Source organism: Nomascus leucogenys, chromosome 5, assembly GCF_006542625.1.
Source record: "Nomascus leucogenys isolate Asia chromosome 5, Asia_NLE_v1, whole genome shotgun sequence".
In the NCBI taxonomy this organism is placed as follows: domain Eukaryota; kingdom Metazoa; phylum Chordata; class Mammalia; order Primates; family Hylobatidae; genus Nomascus; species Nomascus leucogenys.
In genome coordinates this window covers 113,124,337-113,147,585 of record NC_044385.1, presented here as the reverse complement: position 1 = coordinate 113,147,585, position 23,249 = coordinate 113,124,337, and the positions used below count along the sequence as shown (strand labels likewise).

Genomic DNA, 23,249 nt, shown 5'->3' with positions numbered 1-23,249 from the left:
CCATGCTCCACGTAGTAGATGAATACTTCAGTAAGGAAACAGTGTATATAATTGAAATAGCATTAATGAACACATTAAGTGATACATTTAGAAAATCATACTTCCCTGAACCAACAAAGGCATAAATTACATATATATGTAATATGTGTTATATATATATATATGTATACTTTAAAATTTTGCTAATTAGGGGAAACATTTTGTATTAGGAATAAAGTTTAGGAATTATTTCCTAAATTGTTAATGATGGAGATTCTATCAATCACACATAGTTAAGTATTTTGCACCTTAAGTAATCATTACTTCCATCCCTCATATTTGACATAGTTATCAAGTGTTTATTCAGAAACTATTTAAAAAATTACATGTGCTGGGATACATATGAGACTGTAACAACAATAGCCCCATCTTACAGAGATCCTGTTTGTCATTATCATCATTGCTTGCTGCCCACAGGGATAAAGACATTGTATAGAGACTTGTACAGTCCATGATTTGGTCTTCTGAGGTGCCAGTACACGTGGATCTGTACAAATGCAACTGGGTTTTGTTAAACAATCGAAAATCGGCTACAATAGTAGTCAAATGAACATGTCATTTTGGTTCACTAATAAAAATACTTTCAAATCTTTTCTAATAAAACCCAAAACTTGCAAACAATTCTCACTGGAAGGGCCCAATCAATTGCCCTATTTTTAAAAATACATTGGGATACAATCAGCTCTGTTTTCTTAAAAGAAAGTACAGATTCAATTGGGTGGGTTGCATTGGCTTTTAAAGATTTTGCCATTAAATTCTCCACATTTTTAATGATTGAAAATGCCTTCCTGATACCACGTCAGTTTTAGAAATGCAGATCCTAATACAGTGTGACACCTCTGCAAAATCATAGGCTAAATAGTGAAGGAAAGAGGAATGCTAAATGTGCATATAAAAATAGGTGCTACAATAAAATATTTGTATATTTCATCAATAAGTTATTTTGACTAATCAATTATGGATCATATAGCTCTGTAATTTTAATGATTTGTCCACATCTATGGTGATCCTTTACAGGATCACAATACTTTTTTTTAATTCAAATGTCCAGAATGCATACAAACACATCCTTTAAAAACAAAGAAAAGGAATGAGAAAGGAGGGGAGGGAAGGAGAGAAGGAGAGGGGCGGAAAAAGAGAACACATTTCCTATTAAAGTTGGGGTGTGCTAATTTCTCCACAAAAGCCAGTTAGACCCACCCATGGCTTAAAAGGGGAGAAAGAGAGGTGGGGCAGGGGCGGGGGAGGGGGAGGAAGCAAAAGAGGAAGAGTAGAATCTATGCTCTGCCATCATCCACCATTCTTAGCACTTCCAACCACTACAAAAATGACTGCGACCTTTCACAAGTCACCCGCGCAGCAAATTGGCCTCCTTAAAGCCCTTCTCCACACCTTCCCCACACGCAAGAAGAGAAAGTGATGCGCCCCGTTTACACAAATGTTTCCCACGTGTAAATTTTAAAGGAAATTGCACACCCTTTTCGTATCTTCCACCGAAGCTGAGAAATCCCGTGCCAAGGCACTTCACCCTAAACGTTGAAACAACACAATTAATCAAATGTGTTCACTGTGTGTGTCTGCTTGCTTGTTTGTTTTAAATGCAAAAGCTCCAAGGGAGTTTCTTTGCTTTTAGAACTGGCTAAATGTGGTCTGTTTTTCCAGCACTTCGAGGTAGTCCGGCTCAACGTTTAGTTTTGCTTTTAACTCCAGATATTCGTTCCTGTTGGGTTCTACAAAGACAGCACTCGGGGGGCTGTAGAGCACCGGTTCCCGTAGCCTGCTGTCCCCTGCCCCCGGGTGCAAATACTGATGGGGGCGTCTCAGGTCATAGTTGGGGGAGAAAGTGTAAGCAGCGGGGCTGCACGGGAATTTGGGATATTCCGGGAGGCTATTGCCGGCTGGGGTGGTGGAGCAGTGTTTCTCTGGTTCTAAAATGCCCCTGTAAAAGCGGTCGGCGTCCTGCACCGGCGACAGCAGGTCCTCCCGGGGCTCGATGGTGCTGACGCTGTAGGCGGGGCTCCGCAAGTGGTGGCTTTCCCGCCTCTCCTCCTCCCCGGGCTGCAGCTGCAGCTGCGGCGGGGGCTGCTGCTGTGGCTGCTGCGGTGGCGGCGGCGGCGGCTGCTGCTGCTGCAGGTGGTGGTTGCTGCTGTAGGTGACCTTGAGCTCGTGCAGGTCTTTGTAATCCTCTACGGAGTTGCCCTCTCGGGAGCGGTAGATGGGGTTTTTGCACATGTGGCCCAGTGGGTGGGGGATGTATTCATACACGTGGCCCGCGGGCGTCTTCACCTTGGGCAGCGCGGGCCCGCGGTGATGCACGTGCGCGTGTGGGTGGCCGCCCGTGCCACCGCCGCCGCCGCCGTACACGCTGTACTGCATGTTAAAGGAGCTCACGTCGGAGTTGTTGGTGCTAGTGTGGTCGCTCTGGTTCTTCTTCCTGCGCTTCATGACCAGCACGAAGAGCCCGGCGGCCACGAAGACGGACATGATGAAAACCAGCAGGAGGCTGAGAATTAACACAGACAAGGGCACCGACGACGCCCCTCCGCCTGCGCCCAAGCCCGCGGGGGCCCCAGTGCTATTCAACCGGACCGCAGGAGTCACGGCGCTGGTCCTCGCAGGGACCTGGATTGAGGAGGGTGTGGGCGTGGAAACCACTACATCTGAATAGTCAGGGCACAGCAGCTCCGACTTAATGGAACGCATATCGGTCTCAGCGAATTTCTTGGGCGCCTTACAGATCACCTCGTCCACTAGGACGCCCACTTTGAGCTGCTCCACCCACAGCTTCATGCCCACAATGTCGCAGGTACAATCCCAAGGATTGTCATGCAGGTCGATTTGGATGAGTGACTTCAGCTGGTCCAAAACTCCACTCACTGGCAAGGAGGTGAAGTGGTTACTCCTCAGGTTTAGCCTGAGGAGGGTCAGGCCAGAGAAGACGCCTGAGGGCATGGCCTGCAGGAGGTTGTTATTCAAGAATAGCAGCTGGAGGTTTGGGACCGGGTCAAAAGTTCCAGACTGAATCTCGCGGATGAGATTGTACTGGAGGAAGAGATACTGCAGGCTCTGCAGGCCATAGAATAACTCCGGGCTCAGCCTCTCGATCCTGTTGCCATTCAGGTAGAGGCGCCTCAGGTTGGTGAGATCCCCGAAAGCGTGGTCCTGGATCATCGAGATGCGATTATTCCCCAGGTGCAGGAGGTCCAGCCCCGTGGCCTCCAGGAAGTCTGTCCTGCGCACGACAGCGATGTAGTTCTCTGTCAGATACATTTTCTTGGGATTGTAGGGCTTGGGCTGCAGTTCAGCGATGCTCTCGATCTTTCGCTCCTGGCAGTTTACGTTGAGGCCCAGATCAGAGATCTGCAGGTTGCAAGTGCACGCGGTGGGACACTCCAAAGGCACCGGGGATTTGGTCTGATAGGCGATGCTGGGGCCATAGTTGCTGTAGCCCAAGTCCTTAGAGGGCTGCCGAGAGGTGGGGCGCACCCTGGGCTTGTTGGGTTGGCGAGTCCCCTTAGGGGGCTTCAAAGGGGGTTTGTAAACAGCAGAGGAAGAAGTGGCCACAGAATTCACTGACGCCGGGGTGGTGTGTAAATACCCCGTGGTGCTCAAAGGCGTCTGCGGCCTCATCTCGTAGTCAGAAATAAGTCTCCTTGGGCAAAGTTCCTGCTTGGATACCTCGTCCAAGTCCCTTCCGTGTAAGCGGAAGGGGGTCTCACAAACCACATCCCCCACCAGGGCTGAGTAGGAGATGCTGTCCAACCAATCCTTTAGAGAGATCAGCTCACAAGAACAATTCCAAGGGTTTTCCTCCAGCTGTAGCTCCACAACTTTATCCATGTGCTGCAAGAGCCCCACGTAGGGCAGAAGTTTCAGCCGGTTCCCCCGGAGGTCCAAGTGCGTTAAGGGCACAAAACGGAAAAGATTGTTGGGTAAACTGGACAAAAGATTGTCATTGAGGATAAGCACCTGCAACAAATGCAGTTTCCCAAAAGCATTGGGTTCAATGACGCTGATGTAGTTGTAATCGACCTGTAGGTACTCCAGGTTCTCCAAGCCAAGGAAGGTATCATCTCGCAGAAGTTCCAGTTTATTATTGTTCAGATGCAATCTCCTCAAACCCCGTAGCCCATGGAAAGCCCCGGTCTCAATGTCCTGGATAACATTGCTACCCAGATGCAAAATTGAAGCCCCAGTGTAATTGACAAACTCATTGGGATAGAGACGATTCAAAAGGTTTCCGGACAACAAAAGGTGGTAGATTGGGAAACGGGGAGGGCTAATTTCAGAGAGACTGATGATTCCCCGGTTTTCACAGCTCACAGTTAAAATGCCGTCCTTTTCCTCACAAGGACATGCATTGTCACAGATTTCCCCATAATAATCGATGGTTTCTGCACACGAAAGGACGAGAGATGTTACAGCAAACGCTAGAGTCTGCAGCATCCAGCTATGCATTTTTCTGTGAAGATCCTGTTCCAAAGTTACTGGGGGGCAGCAAGTGTGCATTTTACCTCCTGTAAGGGAGAGAGAAAACAAGGAAACAACAGAATATGACAAAAATTTAAGGGATCAGTCAGAAAGTCTCTCTCTTTCTTAACATTATTACTCTAAAACCCAAAAGGAAGAGATATAAATGACACACCCCCCAAGTGAAACATTGACATTCTCCAGATTTTATTAAAATCTATTATACATTTTGATTTAAACGTTGATTTTATTTTTTTTAAATGAGCACACCACAAATATGCTGCTCCTTACAAGATAAGAGCAGGTTAGATAAAGTCCCATTTTAGTTTTCTCTGCTCCCCCCCTTTTCAAAACCAATCCATAAATATACATAAAATGGCTGTCAGTTCAGTTTCATGGTTCTAATTTAAGAAAAAAAGAAGCACCATTTTACAAGGTTCCCCACCTCACCTATACCCAGCCCCCACCCCCCCCTTCTTTCTTTCAGAATCTCTTCAGTTAACAGTTCACCGTGAAGGTCTCTCATATTCACAGAGTGGAAAGGAGCCAAAATACTTGGGGTATTTTAAGCCATCGCTAGAAATGCCACGGTGGGAACCTAAAGGATACTTTTCAGAGGCAAAAAGGCTGTAATATAATGCATCAAAGGAGCCCTAAGAAGCTCTTAAATCACCAATTGTCTCCCGGAGCTTTGAGTAAGGAGAAAAAGGAGAGCGCATTTGCTTTGATGGTGGACTTCACTACCACGCTATTAAGCACATCAGCGTCCTAATTGCATGCACGGTGCCACTTAGCAGCGCTTCCCTGAGAGCGCCGTGCGACCACTTCTCATTGATCATGTCAGCGACGCTACCAAACCGCATCTTTAAGCCACTGAAATAGTTCTGCACGATGGATTACAAAGAACTCAGCGAAGGTATCCGCAATCTCCGAATACCTCCCGATGCCTAGAGTTTAAAAAGGACGTTCCTACCGCTTACCGGGAATCAGAAAACCAAGGATCAGCACCAAAGCCTCCCTTACCTTGGGCTCCGCGTCTATTTGCAACGGTAATAGCAAGGTTTGCACGGAACTACCACCTCGACAGCATCCCCATCTTTGGAGTTGCTTATTACATTTAATTGTGAACGCTTCCCTCTCTCCTTTTTTTTAATCTCAGGGAAAGGACGCCTGGGATGATTAAGAGGCAAAATAGAAAGGTGGGAGGGAGAACTGTAAGTGACTTAGGTCAGTTGTTTAATATCCGAATTCCATCTCCCACAGGAATCAATATGACCCCTTCCTCCTTTTCTTTCTTGCTCGCTTTTTGTCCCCTTGAAGGCTTCCTTCCACTTCCTACTTCTGATCAACAGCAGCACTCTTAAAGGAAGGACATAAATGGAATGAGCGTGTGTGTGTGTGTGTGTGCGCGCGCGCGCGCACGCTGCGTTGGTTAATGGGGTGGGGGACATTTGATAGAAATGCTGGACTCTAGGAACCTATGCCTTTTCTCTGGTCAACCTTGCCTTTGCCTCACTACCGAAGTCTAATATCAAATTGCAACTCCAAACTAAAGCCAAGATGTGTCCGAGACAGCGGGTTCAAGCCTGGAGACCTTGCTCCTGATCCCCAAGTCGACTCCAGCCCGCGTTATTAAACGCCCCTGCATTCACACGCACATGTACCAGTGTGCCTGCGAATCATTCACGTGTGGCCACCCAGACGTGTCGAGATGAATTGGAACCACAGTGCATAAACCTCGCAAGTATCCCCGACCTCCCAACGCAACGGTAAACGTCTCCCTGCTTAAAAGCGGCAAAAACATCCCCAGTGAAAGCAAAACGTTTACCTTGAAATTTCAGTTCTCCGCTGGATCAAATCCGCACATCCATTCAGCGAGGTTGGGTCCCCTCCCCCTCCCTCCCTGTGCTTCCCCGCCCCCATTCACCTCCCACCCCATCTGAAAGACCATTGCAAATTCTGTCCAGCCAGTATTAAACTCCAGCGTTTACAACTTTAATTCAGTTCTAGTTAGCAAGCGTCGAAGAGCTTCCTCTCAACCCACTCCCTTTCCCCTCCTCCTTGCTAGCAAAGGAGACCAAAATTTTGAGAAAATAAAAGTTGAATGAGCCTCGGGAGGCTGACATTCTGACGGGGAAACGCACCTCCGATGCAAATTCGCGGGTGCGCTGAACATTCTCAGATTCTCAGATTTTTTTTTTTTTTTTCTGGAGGGCTGGGGCGGGGGGACTATTCATTTTCTCCCAAAGAATTTAGATACTGGATCACCGCCCTGTACGTCCCTGCATTAAGCAGCATGGAGCCTCTCGGACTGGAGCCCAGCACCCAGGCCGAACCGGAGGCTCCGGGCACAGCTGCTCAAGCGGCCGCCCAGGCAGAAACACCCGGAGTTCCAGGACGCGAGGCTCCCCCTCCCCCACCCCGCCCCAAAGAGAAGGAAGGGAAAACCGAGGAAGAAGGGGAGGGAGGAGAGGGAAAGAAAACCACCCCACTACATAGATACACACATACACACACACACACACACACACACACACACACACACACACACACTAACCTCTTTTGCAAAGTAAACGATAGACTTACCCCGTCTCACATTTCCAAGGCCCAGTCATCACAGCCACCCTTTAAAAACACACACATACACAAAAACCCTCTTTGGGGTATGCAATGGGTTTCTCAAGCCCAGGCATGGCGAGGAGACGGCGAGCAGCGCGGTCCCAGAGGCTGGAGGAAAGAGGCGCCCGGACGCCTCCAGCCTGGGGCCGCCGCCGCGGTGGCGACCGCGGGTTCCGGGGCTCCCCAAACGGCTCTCCCCCGTGCTCTCCGCGGTTGTCGGAGCGGGCAGCAGGGTTGGGGGGGGAGAGCGGGGGGCGATCTGGAGCGGCGGGATAGGAAGGCAGTGGGAGGGGGCGGCGGAGGTCCGGCTGGAGAGGCGCCTCGCTGTAGGGGCCGGGAGCCGGAGCCGGGCGGGGCGGGGAGGGGGAGCTGCTGGGAGGGGAGGCACGGAGAGGGAGGAGGGGGACGGGGACGCGGAGAAGACTGCCTGGCACCTCCGGCCCCGCCAACGTGACGGTCAGCCCCGCCGAGCGCTCGCACCCGCTCGCACTCATGATCACTCGCACACTCGCTCCAATGCGTGTTAAGGCACGATCGCGGGGTCCCTGGCAGCCTTCGCTGCACCCTCCCCCCACGGGGGTACTCACAGTTCCCATCTGCATAGGGGGCAACTTTCTCCGACCCAGCTGTGGCCGCCGCCCCCTCCAGCCTCCTCCGGCTCCTCGCACCCTCCGGCCTGGGTTCGCGCCGGCCGGCCCTCCCCTCCCCCCTCGGCTCTCCTCCTCGCCGTCTTCACCACATTCCCCCCTGGTCAGTGGCGCACGCCCGGGGACGAGCCAGAGGGAGCGGGTCGCGGGGGTGTGCATGCATCTCCCGCCTTCTTCTTGCAGCGCACACTGTACATGGTAGTGAGGGGGCGAGCGAAGGTGGCACCGGCCCCTCGGCTGCTCCAGCGAAGGCGGCGGCTGCAGCTCCTGCGCTGTCCTCCGCCCCCCGCGCAGCGGCGACCACCGCGCTGGGATCCCGCCGCCGCTGTCCCCGCGCAGAGCCCGCCGCCGCCGCGGCCCCTAATTAGTATTTGAGAGGCTCTCGCATCCTTTTGGCAGTTTCATCCTCACGGTGTTTGCAGGGTTTTTTTCTGTATCCCTTCCCCAGATGCGGCGCACAACCGTCATTATTTGGAACTCTCTATCACCGACATCCTTTGGGGTTTCTGGGGGAAGGGGGGGCGGGCAGGAACCGCGTCGTTCTATGCCTGTGGCTTGTCCTGGCAGCCCGGTGGCTCTAAAAAAAAACTCCGAGAAAGTCGCGTCTTCCTCCCGGGCGCCGAGGAGGTGGCAACGCGGTAAGCAACGCCGGGTCTCTGAGACAGCTGCTCCGGAGCGGGTGCATGGCCCAGTCCAGTGCACTTGTTTATTGTCGCGCCTCTGGTGCGAGCCAAGCTGCAGCAGACATGATGGGCCCAGGGCGAAGCGGGCACTCGGTGGCCGATAGATGGCAGCCGAGGGCGAAGGCGTCCCTGGGCTAGGGCGGCGCAAGCGGGGCCCCCTTGGATGTCACATTCGTAGGAGAGAGAGGAGTCTTGGACCATGTGCGTAATACGAGCGTGGGACTGTGCAATTCTCTGATTGGGAAAGGGAGGAGTGGCAATAACCCCGGCAGTGCCAGGCTTGCTGGTGGTCAGGAACAGATGATTCCAGCCCTGTGCTGATCATCTGCCTTCCTCCTGCTATTTAGAATGCTGCTGTCTCGTGTACATACTGTTAAGGATCCTGGAAAAGGGAGTGGTTCCTCCTAGCTGCAAACAAGGGCGCTACTTTTCTTTTATCTTTTTAATAGAATTACGTTTTATAGGTGTGTCTAGGCAACACAAGGGAATGTGAAAGACTTTCAGAGGGAATGTTTGTGAATACTTTTGGTGTGTACTAAAAAGCTGGAAAACCCCTAAGTAAATGCAATATCGATAGAAAGCGAGTTTCTTGAAGAGTCATCTGCTAAACTCCACTAGAGTCATCTCTACAGTAAGTATTCTTGGGTCTTTCCATGAAACCAGACACTTCCATCCCCAAAAAGTGGTCTTTACATTCATAAGACATGTTTTCAATATTTGTAATATTAGACCGTTCATCCCAGGTATAAGAGAAAAGTTGATCATAGTAAGTGACCCAGCGTAGGATGAGTACACATGTGCCTGTTCCTTTGATAACTATGTAGTTAGTTTCTCCATGTAAATATATTTTACCCACTTTATTTTGGAATTAATTACGTCTTAATTATTATTGATATTGTTTTATCCTTAGTAATATTTGGGATAATACTGTGTTATAATCTGGCTAATCATATGTTTAATATTAATATAGAGTCTGATAATATGTCTATGTTCTGAGACGTATATATATCTCAGGTGATGAACATTGCAGTCTCCTGAGGTATTGCAATCTTTTTTGAACTTTCCCCTGCATATGTTGTGTGAATATATATATATTTACTTTAGACCATAAACACTTTATTTGGAAACGATTTTGTTTAAGTGTGGGTTATATTCAAGGGAGAGGAAGGAAAGAAGTAATATGTAATTTCAGATAATAAAAACAAAATCTTGTAATGAACATTTCATTAAATTTAGAAACATTCGACCTAGGAATGATAGCCACTAGCTATAGATACATTGCATAAACAAATATAACTTACACTTCATCCGCAAAAGGCTTATTTCTGTATTTTTTATTTAGTCATTAACTTTTAACATTATATAAACATTTCAGAAAATTTATTTTTAAGTGTAAAATTACTTTTATATTTTCAAAATGAAAATGTAATATTTAAATTTAAAATTATATAGGAATTACAGCCAGAAGCCTTTGGAATATAAATATTGAGTCCTATCAGAAACATAATTTTCAATATTGATTAACTTTGTAGAAGTTCTGAAAGATCCTAAATTGTCTTAATAGAAATATTGATTTTTTCAAAATAGCTGAAATAAAGCTGTTATATGTTATCATTGTCCTAAATCTTCATAATTTCATTCAATATCAAATTTTAATTCATGGTTTTGTATTATTTTTACTTTAAATATTTATTGTTCTAATTAAAGTAAATATTCAACTAAGAAGTATTAAATATGTTTGGAATTAGTTTAGGTTACAGTTTTGTTAGAAACACTTATGCTAATAATCTAGTTTACCTCTTGTGGTTCAAATAAGTAAATGATGAAAACTTTCTGCCATTAACTCAACATTAAGGATGGTCCTGGAAGCCACCATTACCTTTTGCCACTAGGTGTCTCTATAAGATGCTCTGCAAGGGAATGAAATTTTAGAAAATACTGTGACATGAACAGCTCAGAACAGAAGAACACAAGAGGGAAAGCATCACAGATATAAGGAAAAGCCTGAGTTATTAATCTGTTTCTTTATTTGCATTGAATGTTGACTATTGCTTAGAAAATTTATAAGTGAATTACATAAGAGTGATCAAATATGAGCCAAAACTTTTACCCACATGAACAAATATATCTATGTTTTAGTCTATACTAAGCAACATATGGTCATATGTGTATACATGCTTTCAGACAGCACTCAGATGCATGCACTTAATTACATAGATACATTTGGCCATTGTAAAATTAAATGATTGATCAAATATATCTCCCCAGAATTAAGTCTATTAATATTAAACATTATTTGATGGAGTTGGATGTGAAAGTCACATTTGTCCAAATGTTTGCAAATATATTTTTTATATTAGAATTATCTATTGAGAGGGTATCATCATAAATGCATATCATGTAGGGAAATATATTTGGCATTTATATTGTAAATATAATTGTCATTATCAATTATGGCCATAATTAGATACCTGCAAATTTAAATTTAAATGTAAAATGTAAGTAGCATACTTGCCACTTAAAATTGACCATATATTTTTGTAAATTTATATTTATTAGTTTCTAGAATTATTATTTTAGTGCTTTATGAACACAGGAGGGATTCTTATATTAAGTACATTTCTTAAGGTAACTCATCATATTTGTGTATCACTGTGTGTTATCATTAGAATATTAAAATGCTTAGTCAAGAATTATGGTGCTTTAAGAAACAACCTAATGAGGATTATAGACAAGGAAATTCTTTATTAATCATTGCATGACTTCGTAAGTATTGATCAACATCTAAAGCCAGTAGAGCTTGCAATTTTTTTGTTGTTGTTGTTAGCCTAACCGGTGAGTTAAGATTATGGAATTCTAATGCTAAGTTTCTATTCCTCCATAGTAATGGCTAAGAAGTCTGTTCAACTCAATTTAATAAATGACACATTTTTCAAGTCTAAGTTAAAGGGCATATATCTTTAAAGTTTTTGAAATTGAAATTATGTATATATCACATTCATATATATAATTATATATAATATATGTTATATGTATATCACATATCTAAAAGGAGAAAATAAAAGTTTCTCCTGGAGGAAAATAATGAGTCACCATTTATGATTGTGTCTTTATGAAATTGCTAAATTAAATAACTATACAGCATTTGTCTTTGACATTTTGTCTAATACATTTAAAATTAAAAACAAACATCATGCAGTTATATTTATCAAATTAAAAATGGCCAGCAAATCTAATTTTGCTGAAATTATTTATTCACTTACAGACTTAATTATTCATAGCCTTAGAAATAGACTCTCAGAGGCATTACAAAAGAATATACAAAAAATAGCCAATTTTGTTCCTTGCCTCATGCAGTTCCTTGCACATACACTCAGATATTTTTTTATATAATTACATACAAAAATACCCTTTTTGGATAACCAATTGGAAATATCTACAAAAATATATCTTTGGAACACTACTTTTTCAGAAAGTAGCCTTCAGGTGTGCCAAAGTAAGATACATAAAACACTATGTCAGAAGATATTTGTAACAGATGCTTGCATTTGAAAATGAATAAGAACAAGTTAAATATCTGACTCACTGAAAAGTCATAAACATCCTTCTATACCTTAGAACACTCTTCTACTTTAAACAATAGTTTGTATAGGAATACGGTTTTGCCATTATTAGGAGTATATATAACATTACCTATAATATGTGAGAGGCAGACATTTTTTCTGGAAAGAAATTAATACACACAAATCTAATAATAGTGGTTACCTTTTGGAAGAAGACTGGCATCTTAAATAGAATGGGAATTTATTTTTCATCGTATGCTCTTTTATTTTTACTATTTTTGTTTTTTACTGTTTTTGTTTCTACTACAGTTTGTTCAATTTTGCATACACATTCCCAATAAAAATTTATAAAAATGTGCACTTGAAAAATAAGGATATTTGGAAGGGTGATTTAAGAGCCTAGGAAGAGTTCAAGATGATTTCCTTAAATTCATCTCTATCCCATCGTTCTGAAATGGTTTTATTTTTCATGACACATTATTATCACTGGAGACACTGAATACATTTCTAAATATGAGTGTCAATTAATTAGTTACAATAATTTCTCAGCATTACTCATATGTGACATTCAATTCTAGCTACCAGTATCAGATAATAGAATGGTAATTAGTAGAAGCTAGCTTTGTTATCTTCACACATTCAGAACCATGCTGTGTACTGGGAACATCAGTTTTATTTGATACTCTGGTGAGTGAAGAGGAAGATCAAAATGACTCTGTAGAGAAGATAAGTGATTGCACTTGAAGTTGTCAGCAGCTGTTCTTTACTGTTTACTGAAGAAAAGTGAGTGTGTGGTTGTGACATTTTAAATATACAAACTATCATCAGACCCTGTTAGAACAAAGGCTACTGCCATCTGGCTTATACTAGCATTGAAATGCACACATTCCACTGGAAATGAAGCAGTTTCATAATGTAATCAGATCAGCTTTTCTATATAACTCTCTATTAGTGCTATGATTTGTCTCTTGGGACCCATTGGTCCTTGGTTCTCACACATCTCTAGTCATTTTTAGAAAATAAGTCTAAACAGGCAGTATGTTATGCCTGTATTTTCTGGGTTATTTCTGTTTTTTTGTTTTTTGGTTTTTTTTTTTTTTACAGAGAAAAACAATTAATTATCCTAAAACACAGTTAAATTACAACAATTTCAGAAGAACCATTGCTAATGAAAAATATCTAAATTGATTTTACTACATTCAACTTTGCCAACTGGAATCCTTCATTCAACAGAAGACTCTCATAATCTCTTTATCCCCTCAAAATGAATCAGCCCTTTTCACAACTCCAAGGCTTTGGTTTCCACTGCCCTTTTATCTTTTCGTTTTTCTTTCACCTACTGTTCTAGAGAATTCTCTGTAAGTCCTTTCTCCATCTGAAAAACTCTTTCTTATTCTTTCTAACAATGAAAACTGCTCATCTAAACATTCCCTTGCATTACCAAGCACTTGATCTGCACAATGTTTTATTTCTTGCTTAATGTGTTTTTTTCTTCCAGACTACATTATCATTCCTTATTTTGAAAACTGTATGTGGTATCCCTTCAATAGCAAGAAAAATGAGGTCCAGAAATCTCTTTGTATACACAAAATACTTGTTCATTTATGAATTTATTAATTGAACAAATATTTATTTAGCACCTAAAATGTGCTAGATCCTATCTCCTGTATTTGAGATGAAAATAGTTGATTCATATCAGAATGCTTACAGAGATGTTTGACTTTTTGTAGATTATCTATTTTCTCTATCAAAAGTCTCTATCAAAATTAATGAATTACAATTTATGCAATAAAACTATATTGCATAAATTGTATTCTCGAATAATATTTATTGTGGCATATGTGCACCAAGCATCTACAAGAGGCTGTTCAATAGAATTTTCTGCGATAATGGAAATTAACTGTATCTGTGCAATCCAATATGATAGCCATTGGCCACATAAGGCTACTGAGCAATTGAAATATGAATGATACCTTTCTGTAGGAGGTAGCTTTAAAAAATGAAATGTGGATGATATGGCAAAGGAACTAAAATTCTATTGGTTATTTAAATTTGATTGATTTAAATTTAAATAGCCACCTGTGGCTAGTGGCTACCATATTGGACAGTGCAGGTCTAGAATATAAATTCCTAGAGGATTGAAACTGTGTTTCTTGTGCAATTTCTGGGATACCTTGGAAATTCAATCAATATGAACAGCTGCACTCATAAGCAATGATGGTGATTATGACACCCTCAATAAATAAGGACAATTATGATTCACATTTGGCAAGAGGCCTGATTTGCATTCTGTTTAGGGTCTCTATTCAATTCTTTCTAATTGCATTCAATTGAAGGCCTCTACTATTCTTTTAAAGATTTCAAGGCACTTTACAAGCACTTCAAAATTCTTCATTACACCCTTATTATACCTCTATAAAGAAAGAAAGGTACATTATTTTAAATCAATAGAATTTTATTAGAAGATAAATGCCTTTTTATGCATGGCAAAGTACTCTCTAAAGTACTTTTCTCTAGATCACACAGTGGGATGTTAGTAGAACTGGAAAAGAAAATACTAAATTGGTATTTTGCTTCAGGAATTATCTAGGATAAGTTTTGTGTGCAAAAAAAGACTAAAAAAACTGCACTTGAATGTTTGTATTCCATCTATTTTAATACGAAAACATGATTTTAAAGTTTAGTGGCTTTTTCTACAATTGGAGTGGGCAGAGTTTGAACAGCAAATTATAATTAATTTATAGAATGCTAATATGGTCTGTAATTTCCATGAAAAGCTCAATAAACCTGTTTTAATAAAATGACATTTATAAATCTGATACAAAGATATAATGTCTTGGTAATAAGTCCCATTCAGAAGTTATAATTTTTTAAGGTTAGATTTTGTTTTTCATCAATCTATCTAAAATATTAGTTGTATTAGTGGCCTTTATTTCCAACAATATGCTTCTTCCATAGACAAAACCAATATAACTTCAAAGAAATCACACATTGCTTAAAGGTTTAAGTCCAAAATAATTAGGAAACCACTAGGTCTCGCCATCAGTAAAGTGTTTCTCGAAGACCTTGAATTCATTCTTGGTTCTGGCTTCGTATCATTTGAGCCTCTGCATTGATGAAAACATTTCCTCTGGGTAGATGACAAAGTTAATGTGCTATGTCTTCAATTGACTATATAACTATCACACCGGTTAATCAAATAATAAATATTAAAATGTAAACTCCTTGGAAAATATAATATACTTATTAATCTGGTCCAGGCATGGTGGCTCACTCCTCTAATCCCAGCACTTTGGGAGGTCAAGGTGGGAGGGTTTCTTGAGGCCAGGAGTTCAAGACCAGCTTGGGCAACATAGCAAAACCCCATCTGTAGAAAAATAAAAATAGAAGTAGTTGAGTGTGGTGGTGTGCACCTGTAGTTTTAGCTTTTCAGGAGGCTGTAGTAGGAGGATGCCTTGAGTCCAAGAGTTTTAGGTTGCAGCGAGCTATGATCTGGCATGGGAGAGAGAATGAGATCCTCTCTCTCAAAAAGAGTTTTTAAAAAAATAATTATTATTAATCTTTACTTACAGATTTTAAGTTATTTTTATTTATTTATTTATTTATTTATTTATTTTGAGATGGAGTCTTGCTCTGTCACCCAGGCTGCAGGGCAGTGTCGCAATCTCGGCTCACTGTAATGTTTGCCTCCCAGGTTCAAGCGATTCTCCTGCCCCAGCCTCCCAAATGGCTGAGACTAGAAGCGCGTGCCACCATGGCCAGCTAATTTTTTTTTTTTTTTTTTTGTATTTTTAGTAGAGACGGGGTTTCACTGTGTTAGCCAGGATGGTCTCGATCTCCTGATCCTGTAATCCACCTGCCTCAGCCTCCCAAAATGTTGAGATTACAGACATGAGCCACCGCGCCCAGCCCATTTTATTCTACTAGTTATATTTATTTAAACAAATATTGGTAATTGGATGGTAAATTCATGAAAAGTTACCTCTGAAAAACACACCTGTGCCAGCTCAGTTTTTGTTTAATATTAGATGATGCATTTTTATTCTGTGATTAAAAATATTCCATCAATCTAATGAAGATTTTTATAGTGACCCTAAATTTATAGTTATTCTCATATAGCATGCTATGATATATGCTGCAATTTTAATTGACTATTATAATTCGCAATGAACAAATAACCAATTTTGATTTAAATCACCAGTATGAGATGCATGATTCATTCTAAAATCAATCTAGGTCTTCAACTGCTATATCGTATGAGTAGCGACTGCTATACAAACAGACTTTAACCAATTACACTACCACTTATTCATGATATCTAAGAATTTTCATATTTAAAAATATTTCACTATAGCATAGATATCGTAGCATTTAGTAGTAATGTATTACATAGAGAAAGGCAGGCTTAAATTCATTTGTCCCTCATAATAGGAATCCATTTGACTGGAATTTTTGATATGTAATGTGATGATTTTTTATGATTTCTGAGATGAAGTCTTGCTCTGTCCACCAGGCTGGAGTGCAATGGTGTGATCTCGGCTCACTGCAACCTCCACCTCCCAGGTTCAAGCAATTCTCCTGTCTCAGCCTCCCGAGTAATTGGGATTACAGGTATGTGACACAACGCCCAGCTAATTTTTGTATTTTTAGTATAGACGGGGTTTCACCATGTTGGCCATGCTGGTCTCGAACTCCTGACCTCATAATCCTCCCACCTCGGCCTCCCAAAGAGCTGGGATTATAGGCGTGAGCCACTGCACCTGGCATAATGTGACTTTCTTCAGCTATGGTTAACACAAGCATTCACAGGCAATGCACACTTTATTTATAATTCAAAGTCGAAGGTAAATAAAATGTACACATACATACATACAATCATTTACTATTACCAGGCATTTTATCTAGATTGTCTCATATTTTTATTATAATGACTTCATAGGTGTTATTATTACTTACAGATGAAATGCTGAGTTTCAAGGTAGTTGGTGATATTCCATATTTCATACAGGCAGTAGATAGCAGACTATGCTATGAATTACACAAACTCTCAGTGTCTATTTGCCGTACCTATGTTAGTTCAAATTAATAACTTTGAACTTTGTTCTCACTTTAAACAAAAAAAGATACATTGATTTTCAGTAATTAGTCTCCATAAGGATACTTTATAAGTGATTCATCATTTCTATCATGTCAGATATATTTTGAGAAATGAAACAGTGAAAATACATTTCAAAATATTAATATATACGATTGCTCTTTTAATTATTATAATAATAAATTAGATTTTAAACTGATCATGAAATATATTTATAAATAGGCTGTGGAATATCAAGGATATTATTAACTACCAGAAATTATTGTTAGAGTAATTCAAATATATAGGGTTAATAAAACAACACTTGCTTGTATACATAGAGCATGCTTTTTCCTTAAGTGGAAAATGTCTCTTCTATGACATATTTTTCTTATCTTTCAGTTTTTGACTATTAACAGTTTTATATTTAATCACCCAAATGCTAAAACAAGCATTATACATCTCCTAAAATATCAATAGTAAAATGCAAATCTGGTTTATTTGAAGGGGAATCCCTTTCATGATTAAGTTTGGGGACATAACCTCATAGTCCTTTCTAACATAAATATGTTATGTAAATAATTTTAAATTGAAAATTTTGTGACATATTTTCTATTTTTTTCAAAGGTATACATGTGTTAAGATAATCCCATAATTAAGTTCCTCAGTAATTAAAAAATAACTTATGGTAATATTAATCACAAATGACTAATAAACCCTATAAATAGCTAAATTTTACTTTTTATTTTTAAACTTCTGACAATCTCCTGGAGCATTGATGTCATCTAGTCCAATTTTGTTATGAATACTAGGCATGAATCTCCACAAAACTCAAAAAAATTGATTGTTGGTGCATATCAGTATTTCCTGTATATATGAAAAAAATTGACATAATCATGAATCTCCAAATACTGAAAGTTTGTAAGTATTAGGTTCATCACTGACTATCACCTCATCTATTTATATCCAGGTTGAAATAAATACGTGTGTAGTAAAAGAAGATACAAGTATCTCTCCACGTTAGCAATTCGTGACGTTTCTGATCACCTTCTCCTAATATGCACTCAGAGAGCTGCAGGGGCACTTGAGAATGCATCTTGGAGCTCTTCCAGAAACTCTGAGTCAAAGAGCAATGTCTGCATTCACAAAGAAGCATTCACAGCTGTCAGAAGTTAAATGTCCATGAGACTCCTAGTACAGCTGCAATCCTTCCAGTACACTGACAATGACTGTGGAAACTAGAATTTGATAACTATTTTTTCCATGGGAAAAATATCACACAAGAGTGATTAATCTTGGCCTGACTGATAACAAATAATTATGCATTCACAGTACATGAAGCATCATTGTACTTAAAACATTACTTGGCCTGCAGTGTTTTTGCAGCTAATTTCCACTGCCAGAGAAAGTATTCTTCCTGCAATAAACTGTCAATGAACTTCTTGTAGGCAAACACCTGCAGACACCTGCTGGCAGCTGGTACATAACATTTAGGATTTCAGGAACTGCAGCAAAAGCCAAACCCACAAAGCAGTACTGGGTGGAAGTGAGTGTGTGAGGGCATGCATGACTAGAGGAATGCACGTGTGAACAGGTATTTTCTGTCTCCATTTATACTTGATAAAATGAATAGACTGAATTTTCTTCTCAATTGTGTAATATAGCTGAGCAGACTAATACAAAAAGCAGGCAACGTTTGCAAATAAAGTTTTCAATTTGAGATAATCTATTCCAATTTATTATTAGGTGTTTTCAAGACCAATGATTACTATGTTGAAAATATTTAACCATATGGTCTATATGTCAATAGAGATAACAAGTAATCCACATTTTGCATTCCTTTTTGCAAAAAAAAAACCTTAATGTTCTTTTAAAAATAGTTCTGAAAATTTGTAAATGAGATTTGAAATCTCTGTTTCTGTAATAGTTTAGGTGAGGTCCAAATGGAGGTAAGTAAATTAGCTCATGTTAGATATCTATTCAACTTTATGGTTGAATAAAGGAGCCCATTTGAAAATGTATTGGTTTTTAATTGTATCAATTAGCACATCAATAGTCCCTGAATATAAAAATCTGATTCCCAACACTTAGTGAATTATTGAAGATTAACTTAAATGATTTTTAAATCACTTCCCAGAGTAAAAATCCTTAGAAGCTTTTTCAAATGTCAATTTTTTACTATGTTTTGGCCTTGTTGGTATGAGAAATGATGAAGAAAAATGGAAACCAAATTGCTTTGAATTTTAGAAGTGGCAGGGCCCATAGAGATCATGGAATACTACACTCTAATTAAAAGGAAACAGACAGTGTAAATTCTTTAACTAAACTGCCACTCCTGTAAATAGTTACTGGTGAATTGGATAGATCTTCCAATTTTCTGCTTCCTTTGTCAGTGTACCTCACACTGAAGGAAAGTGTGTAGCTACGTTAACTTAACTTACTCTGAAAAGCACAATAATAAAAATAAAACACTACCTCGGGTCCCTTGCTATGTTTTGGCAGCATTCCCTGTCATTTGCATAAGACCTTCTGATACGGAATGGATTATCATAATAAATTCAGCTTGGATTACTGAAAAATTTTCTTATACAAAGTGAGCAATAGGTAAGCTGTTAAGTTTTAGTCTTGCCATGTGTATTCACTGAGGGAAAAAAATCAAGCAGATATGTTGATCAGCCTTATGGAGATACAGTTTCTCAGAGATTAAAGTGCCTTACACGTTTGTTTACACAAACATTAATTCATGCATGTTAATTATGCTTAGACTGCCCTTACTTTGATGAGTGGACTCACCTGTACATATCTAATATCAAATAATGCATGTAAGGCCCCCTTATTTTGGATTATTTTGGTGAACTTGATAATATTTTAACAGAAGACAATTAAAATGCAGACTCTTTCTTCTAAATGGCATTCTAGAAAGGTGCTTATATAAGGAAGTTGAATACATGTCTAAAGTATATAGTGTTTTTTCTTTCAAATCATTGTTTAGGAAAAGTGACCGAAACTAAAAAATATATTTTATTGCATTTTTTAATTCAATAATTCTTTATGGAAATACAATAGTTTCAAACATAGTAGTATGAGTCCTTTTGATTGTTTCATTGCTTTTTACTATATGGACTTTTGCACAGATAGTGCAGTGATTAAAAACATAGGTATGTGCAAATGTTCCTTAGGGTCTCAATCCTATTTCTGCCTCTTAGTAGATTTAAAATGTTATTTATTGAAATAAATATCTTTGTTTCCTCATCTAAAATATGTTTAAAATATTAAAACCTACTTTTGTGAGAGGATTAGTTGAGATAGTTCATGCAAAATACGTAACACACTTTCTAGCACATTGTAGGTGCTAAATCAATTTTAGCTACTATTATTGTTTTGCCTCTATATTATTAGTTGTTACAGGTGTCAATATAGTTTGAATCTATTTGGTAAAGAAGCAGTTGGAAAAACAACATATGATCTTATCAGACACTTTCTTTTTCCAGAATAAGCATTATTCAAGAAAAGTTGCATTCATTTTCAGCCGCCCCTGCTTTGTTATGGATTTATAGCATCAAGAGTCCACCATAAGATTAAACTGTTGCTGGCTTGCAGATTTCTAGAGCTCCTTTTGGCTACTGGAAAAAAAAATGAGAGTGCTTGCCAGACAGCACTTCCTAATGATGAATTTTGTGAAACTCATGCATTCACATTGTTCTAAAAGATCTGGAGGACAGAATAGAGGAGAAACTACACTTTTGTATCTTGGGTTTACAAAGTCATGAATCCTTTAGAAAGTTTATTGAAATTGCATGGGAAATTAAGTCAAGTTTGAGTGTGACACATTTTGATACACTAAAGAGAAATTATAAGCAATTCTTACAACTGTCTTCATGATGAAGATATAATTTGGCTATGTTTAAAATGGTGGCAACACAACAATCAATATTTAGTTTTGAAAATGTACTTTTTTTTTTGAATTGTACTTTACGTTCTGTGATACATGTGCAGAATGTGCAGGTTTGTTAATAGGTATACACGTGCCATGGTGGTAGGCTGCACCCATCAAGCCATCATCTACATTAGGTGTTTCTCCTAATGCTATCCCTCCCCTAGGCCCCAACTCCCCACAGGCCCCAGTGTGTGATGTTCCCCTCCCTGTGTCCATGTGTTCTCATTGTTCAAGTGTCACTTATGCCTGAGAACATTAGGTGTTTGGTTTTCTGTTACTGTGTTAGTTTGCTGAGAATGATGGTTTGCAGCTTCATCCATGTCCTTGCAAAGGACATGAACTCATCATTTTTCATGGCTGCATAATATTATATGGTGTATATGTGCCACATTTTCTTTATCCAGTCTATCATTGATGGGCATTTGGGTTGGTTCCAAGTCTTTGCTATTGTGAATAATGCTGCAATAAGTATATATGTGCATGTGTCTTTATAGTAGAATGATTTCTAATCTTTTGGATATATAGCCCATAATGGGATTGCTGGGTCAAATGGTTCTCAAAAGAAGACAATTTATGCGGCCAGCAAACATATCAAAAAAAAGCTCATCATCACTGGTCATTAGGGAAATGCAAATCAAAAGCACAATGAGATACCATCTCACGTCAGTTAGAGTGAAGTTTACTTTAATGGAAAAATTAGGAGAGTCAATTTAAGTTATTAAGGATAGTAAGCTCTAATGTAAGTTAATTAATTTATCCTGTGTATAGAATAGTATATATGCATATTCATTAATTCAAATTATTACTCAGCTGCATTATTTATTGTTCTTGTCAGTATATAAGAGAAATGTTATTGTTTTGTCTGCTGTTTTAAATCTATCTATCATGTATCTATCATCTGTCTATCTAATCTTTATACACATTTATTTTTGCTTGTGTCATTTGAATGATTTCTGTAGTTTCAGAATTTTTTTTTAAAGCACACAAACTTACTAAGTTTGAATTATGTTATTTAATTTATTTTATAAGTACCTGTACTGAAAATACAGTACAGGTAAAAAAAAAAAACTATTGTTAAAGTGCAATTTTGAAGCAATGAATATGACTTTGAAAGTCAAATATAAGAAAAGAATACTTCTTTTGAAGAAAATATTTTGGCCATGGGTATTATGTTTGATGTCAAAAAGATTAATTTTGGTGCATTTGGCTTACATATACTACTTTTCACATGTCAGAAAGCTGTATAACTTCATTCTCATAGCCAGTTGTGCAGATGGATGGCATAGTTTTTATACACACACAAACACATATGAATATAAACAGAGTGAATTCAGATAAGAAATATATATTTATATTTCATATATAGTATACATATGTATATAACATACATATATGTATTTTATATTCCACCTATGGCATATATACACATATTTATATACCATACATATATCTATATGCCATACATATATGTATATACATGTATATGCCATACATATATGTGTATATATGTGTATGCCATACATATATGTGTATATATGTGTATGCCATACATATATGTGTGTATATATGTATATGCCATACATATATGTGTGTATATATGTATATGCCATACATATATGTGTGTATATATGTATATGCCATACATATATGTGTGTATATATGTATATGCCATACATATATGTGTGTATATATGTATATGCCATACATATATGTGTGTATATATGTATATGCCATAGGTGGAATATAAAATTATAAAATATCAGAGCATAATAAAATGCACTTACCATGAATGTCATCCTGAATACTGATTTTTTTTTTTTGCCGTCAAATTCAAAAGACACTTACCTCATGTATGAAAATAAACTCTTCATGTGCTCTCACTAATATGTAATTTCCTTGATGGTAACAATTATGTTGTACTAATTTTATGTCTTCTAGCAGCTCAATTATTTTTTGAATTAAGTTCACATGAAGATTATGATTTTTATATATCTGTTTATCATTTTAAATAACAATTAGTGTGCCTAAACATTGATACTTTTTGATATAAGAATATCCAATAATTCAGATTTTACTGCATTTTTGGAATTGAGATATTGACATAATATTTACTTGCTTTATTATATATATGAAGGTTACATGTTGGGATAATATTCAGATAGCATGTTTAGACACAATCCCTAAGTTTATTTTACCTATTCCTTGCTATTTTCTAAA

The 23,249-nt window shown here is 39.1% G+C and overlaps 1 protein-coding gene across 3 annotated transcripts; it reads right to left on the bottom strand.

Moving 5' to 3' along the window:
- Positions 1-317: 317 nt before the first annotated feature.
- On the bottom strand, positions 318-8,195 carry SLITRK5 (SLIT and NTRK like family member 5). 3 transcript variants are annotated; one of them, XM_012506866.2, is made up of 2 exons: positions 7,716-8,195; positions 318-4,556 (listed from the first exon to the last, which is right to left on the bottom strand). In XM_012506866.2, exon 2 carries the CDS (start codon positions 4,546-4,548, stop codon positions 1,669-1,671), a length of 2,880 nt encoding a protein of 959 aa, XP_012362320.1. In that variant the 5' UTR covers positions 4,549-4,556; positions 7,716-8,195; the 3' UTR covers positions 318-1,668. The 3 variants fall into 3 exon arrangements, with proteins under 3 accessions (XP_012362320.1, XP_012362321.1, XP_003257426.1); XM_012506867.2 differs by lacking the exon at positions 7,716-8,195 and adding an exon at positions 5,533-6,946; XM_003257378.4 differs by lacking the exon at positions 7,716-8,195 and adding an exon at positions 6,338-6,946.
- Positions 8,196-23,249: the final 15,054 nt, after the last annotated feature.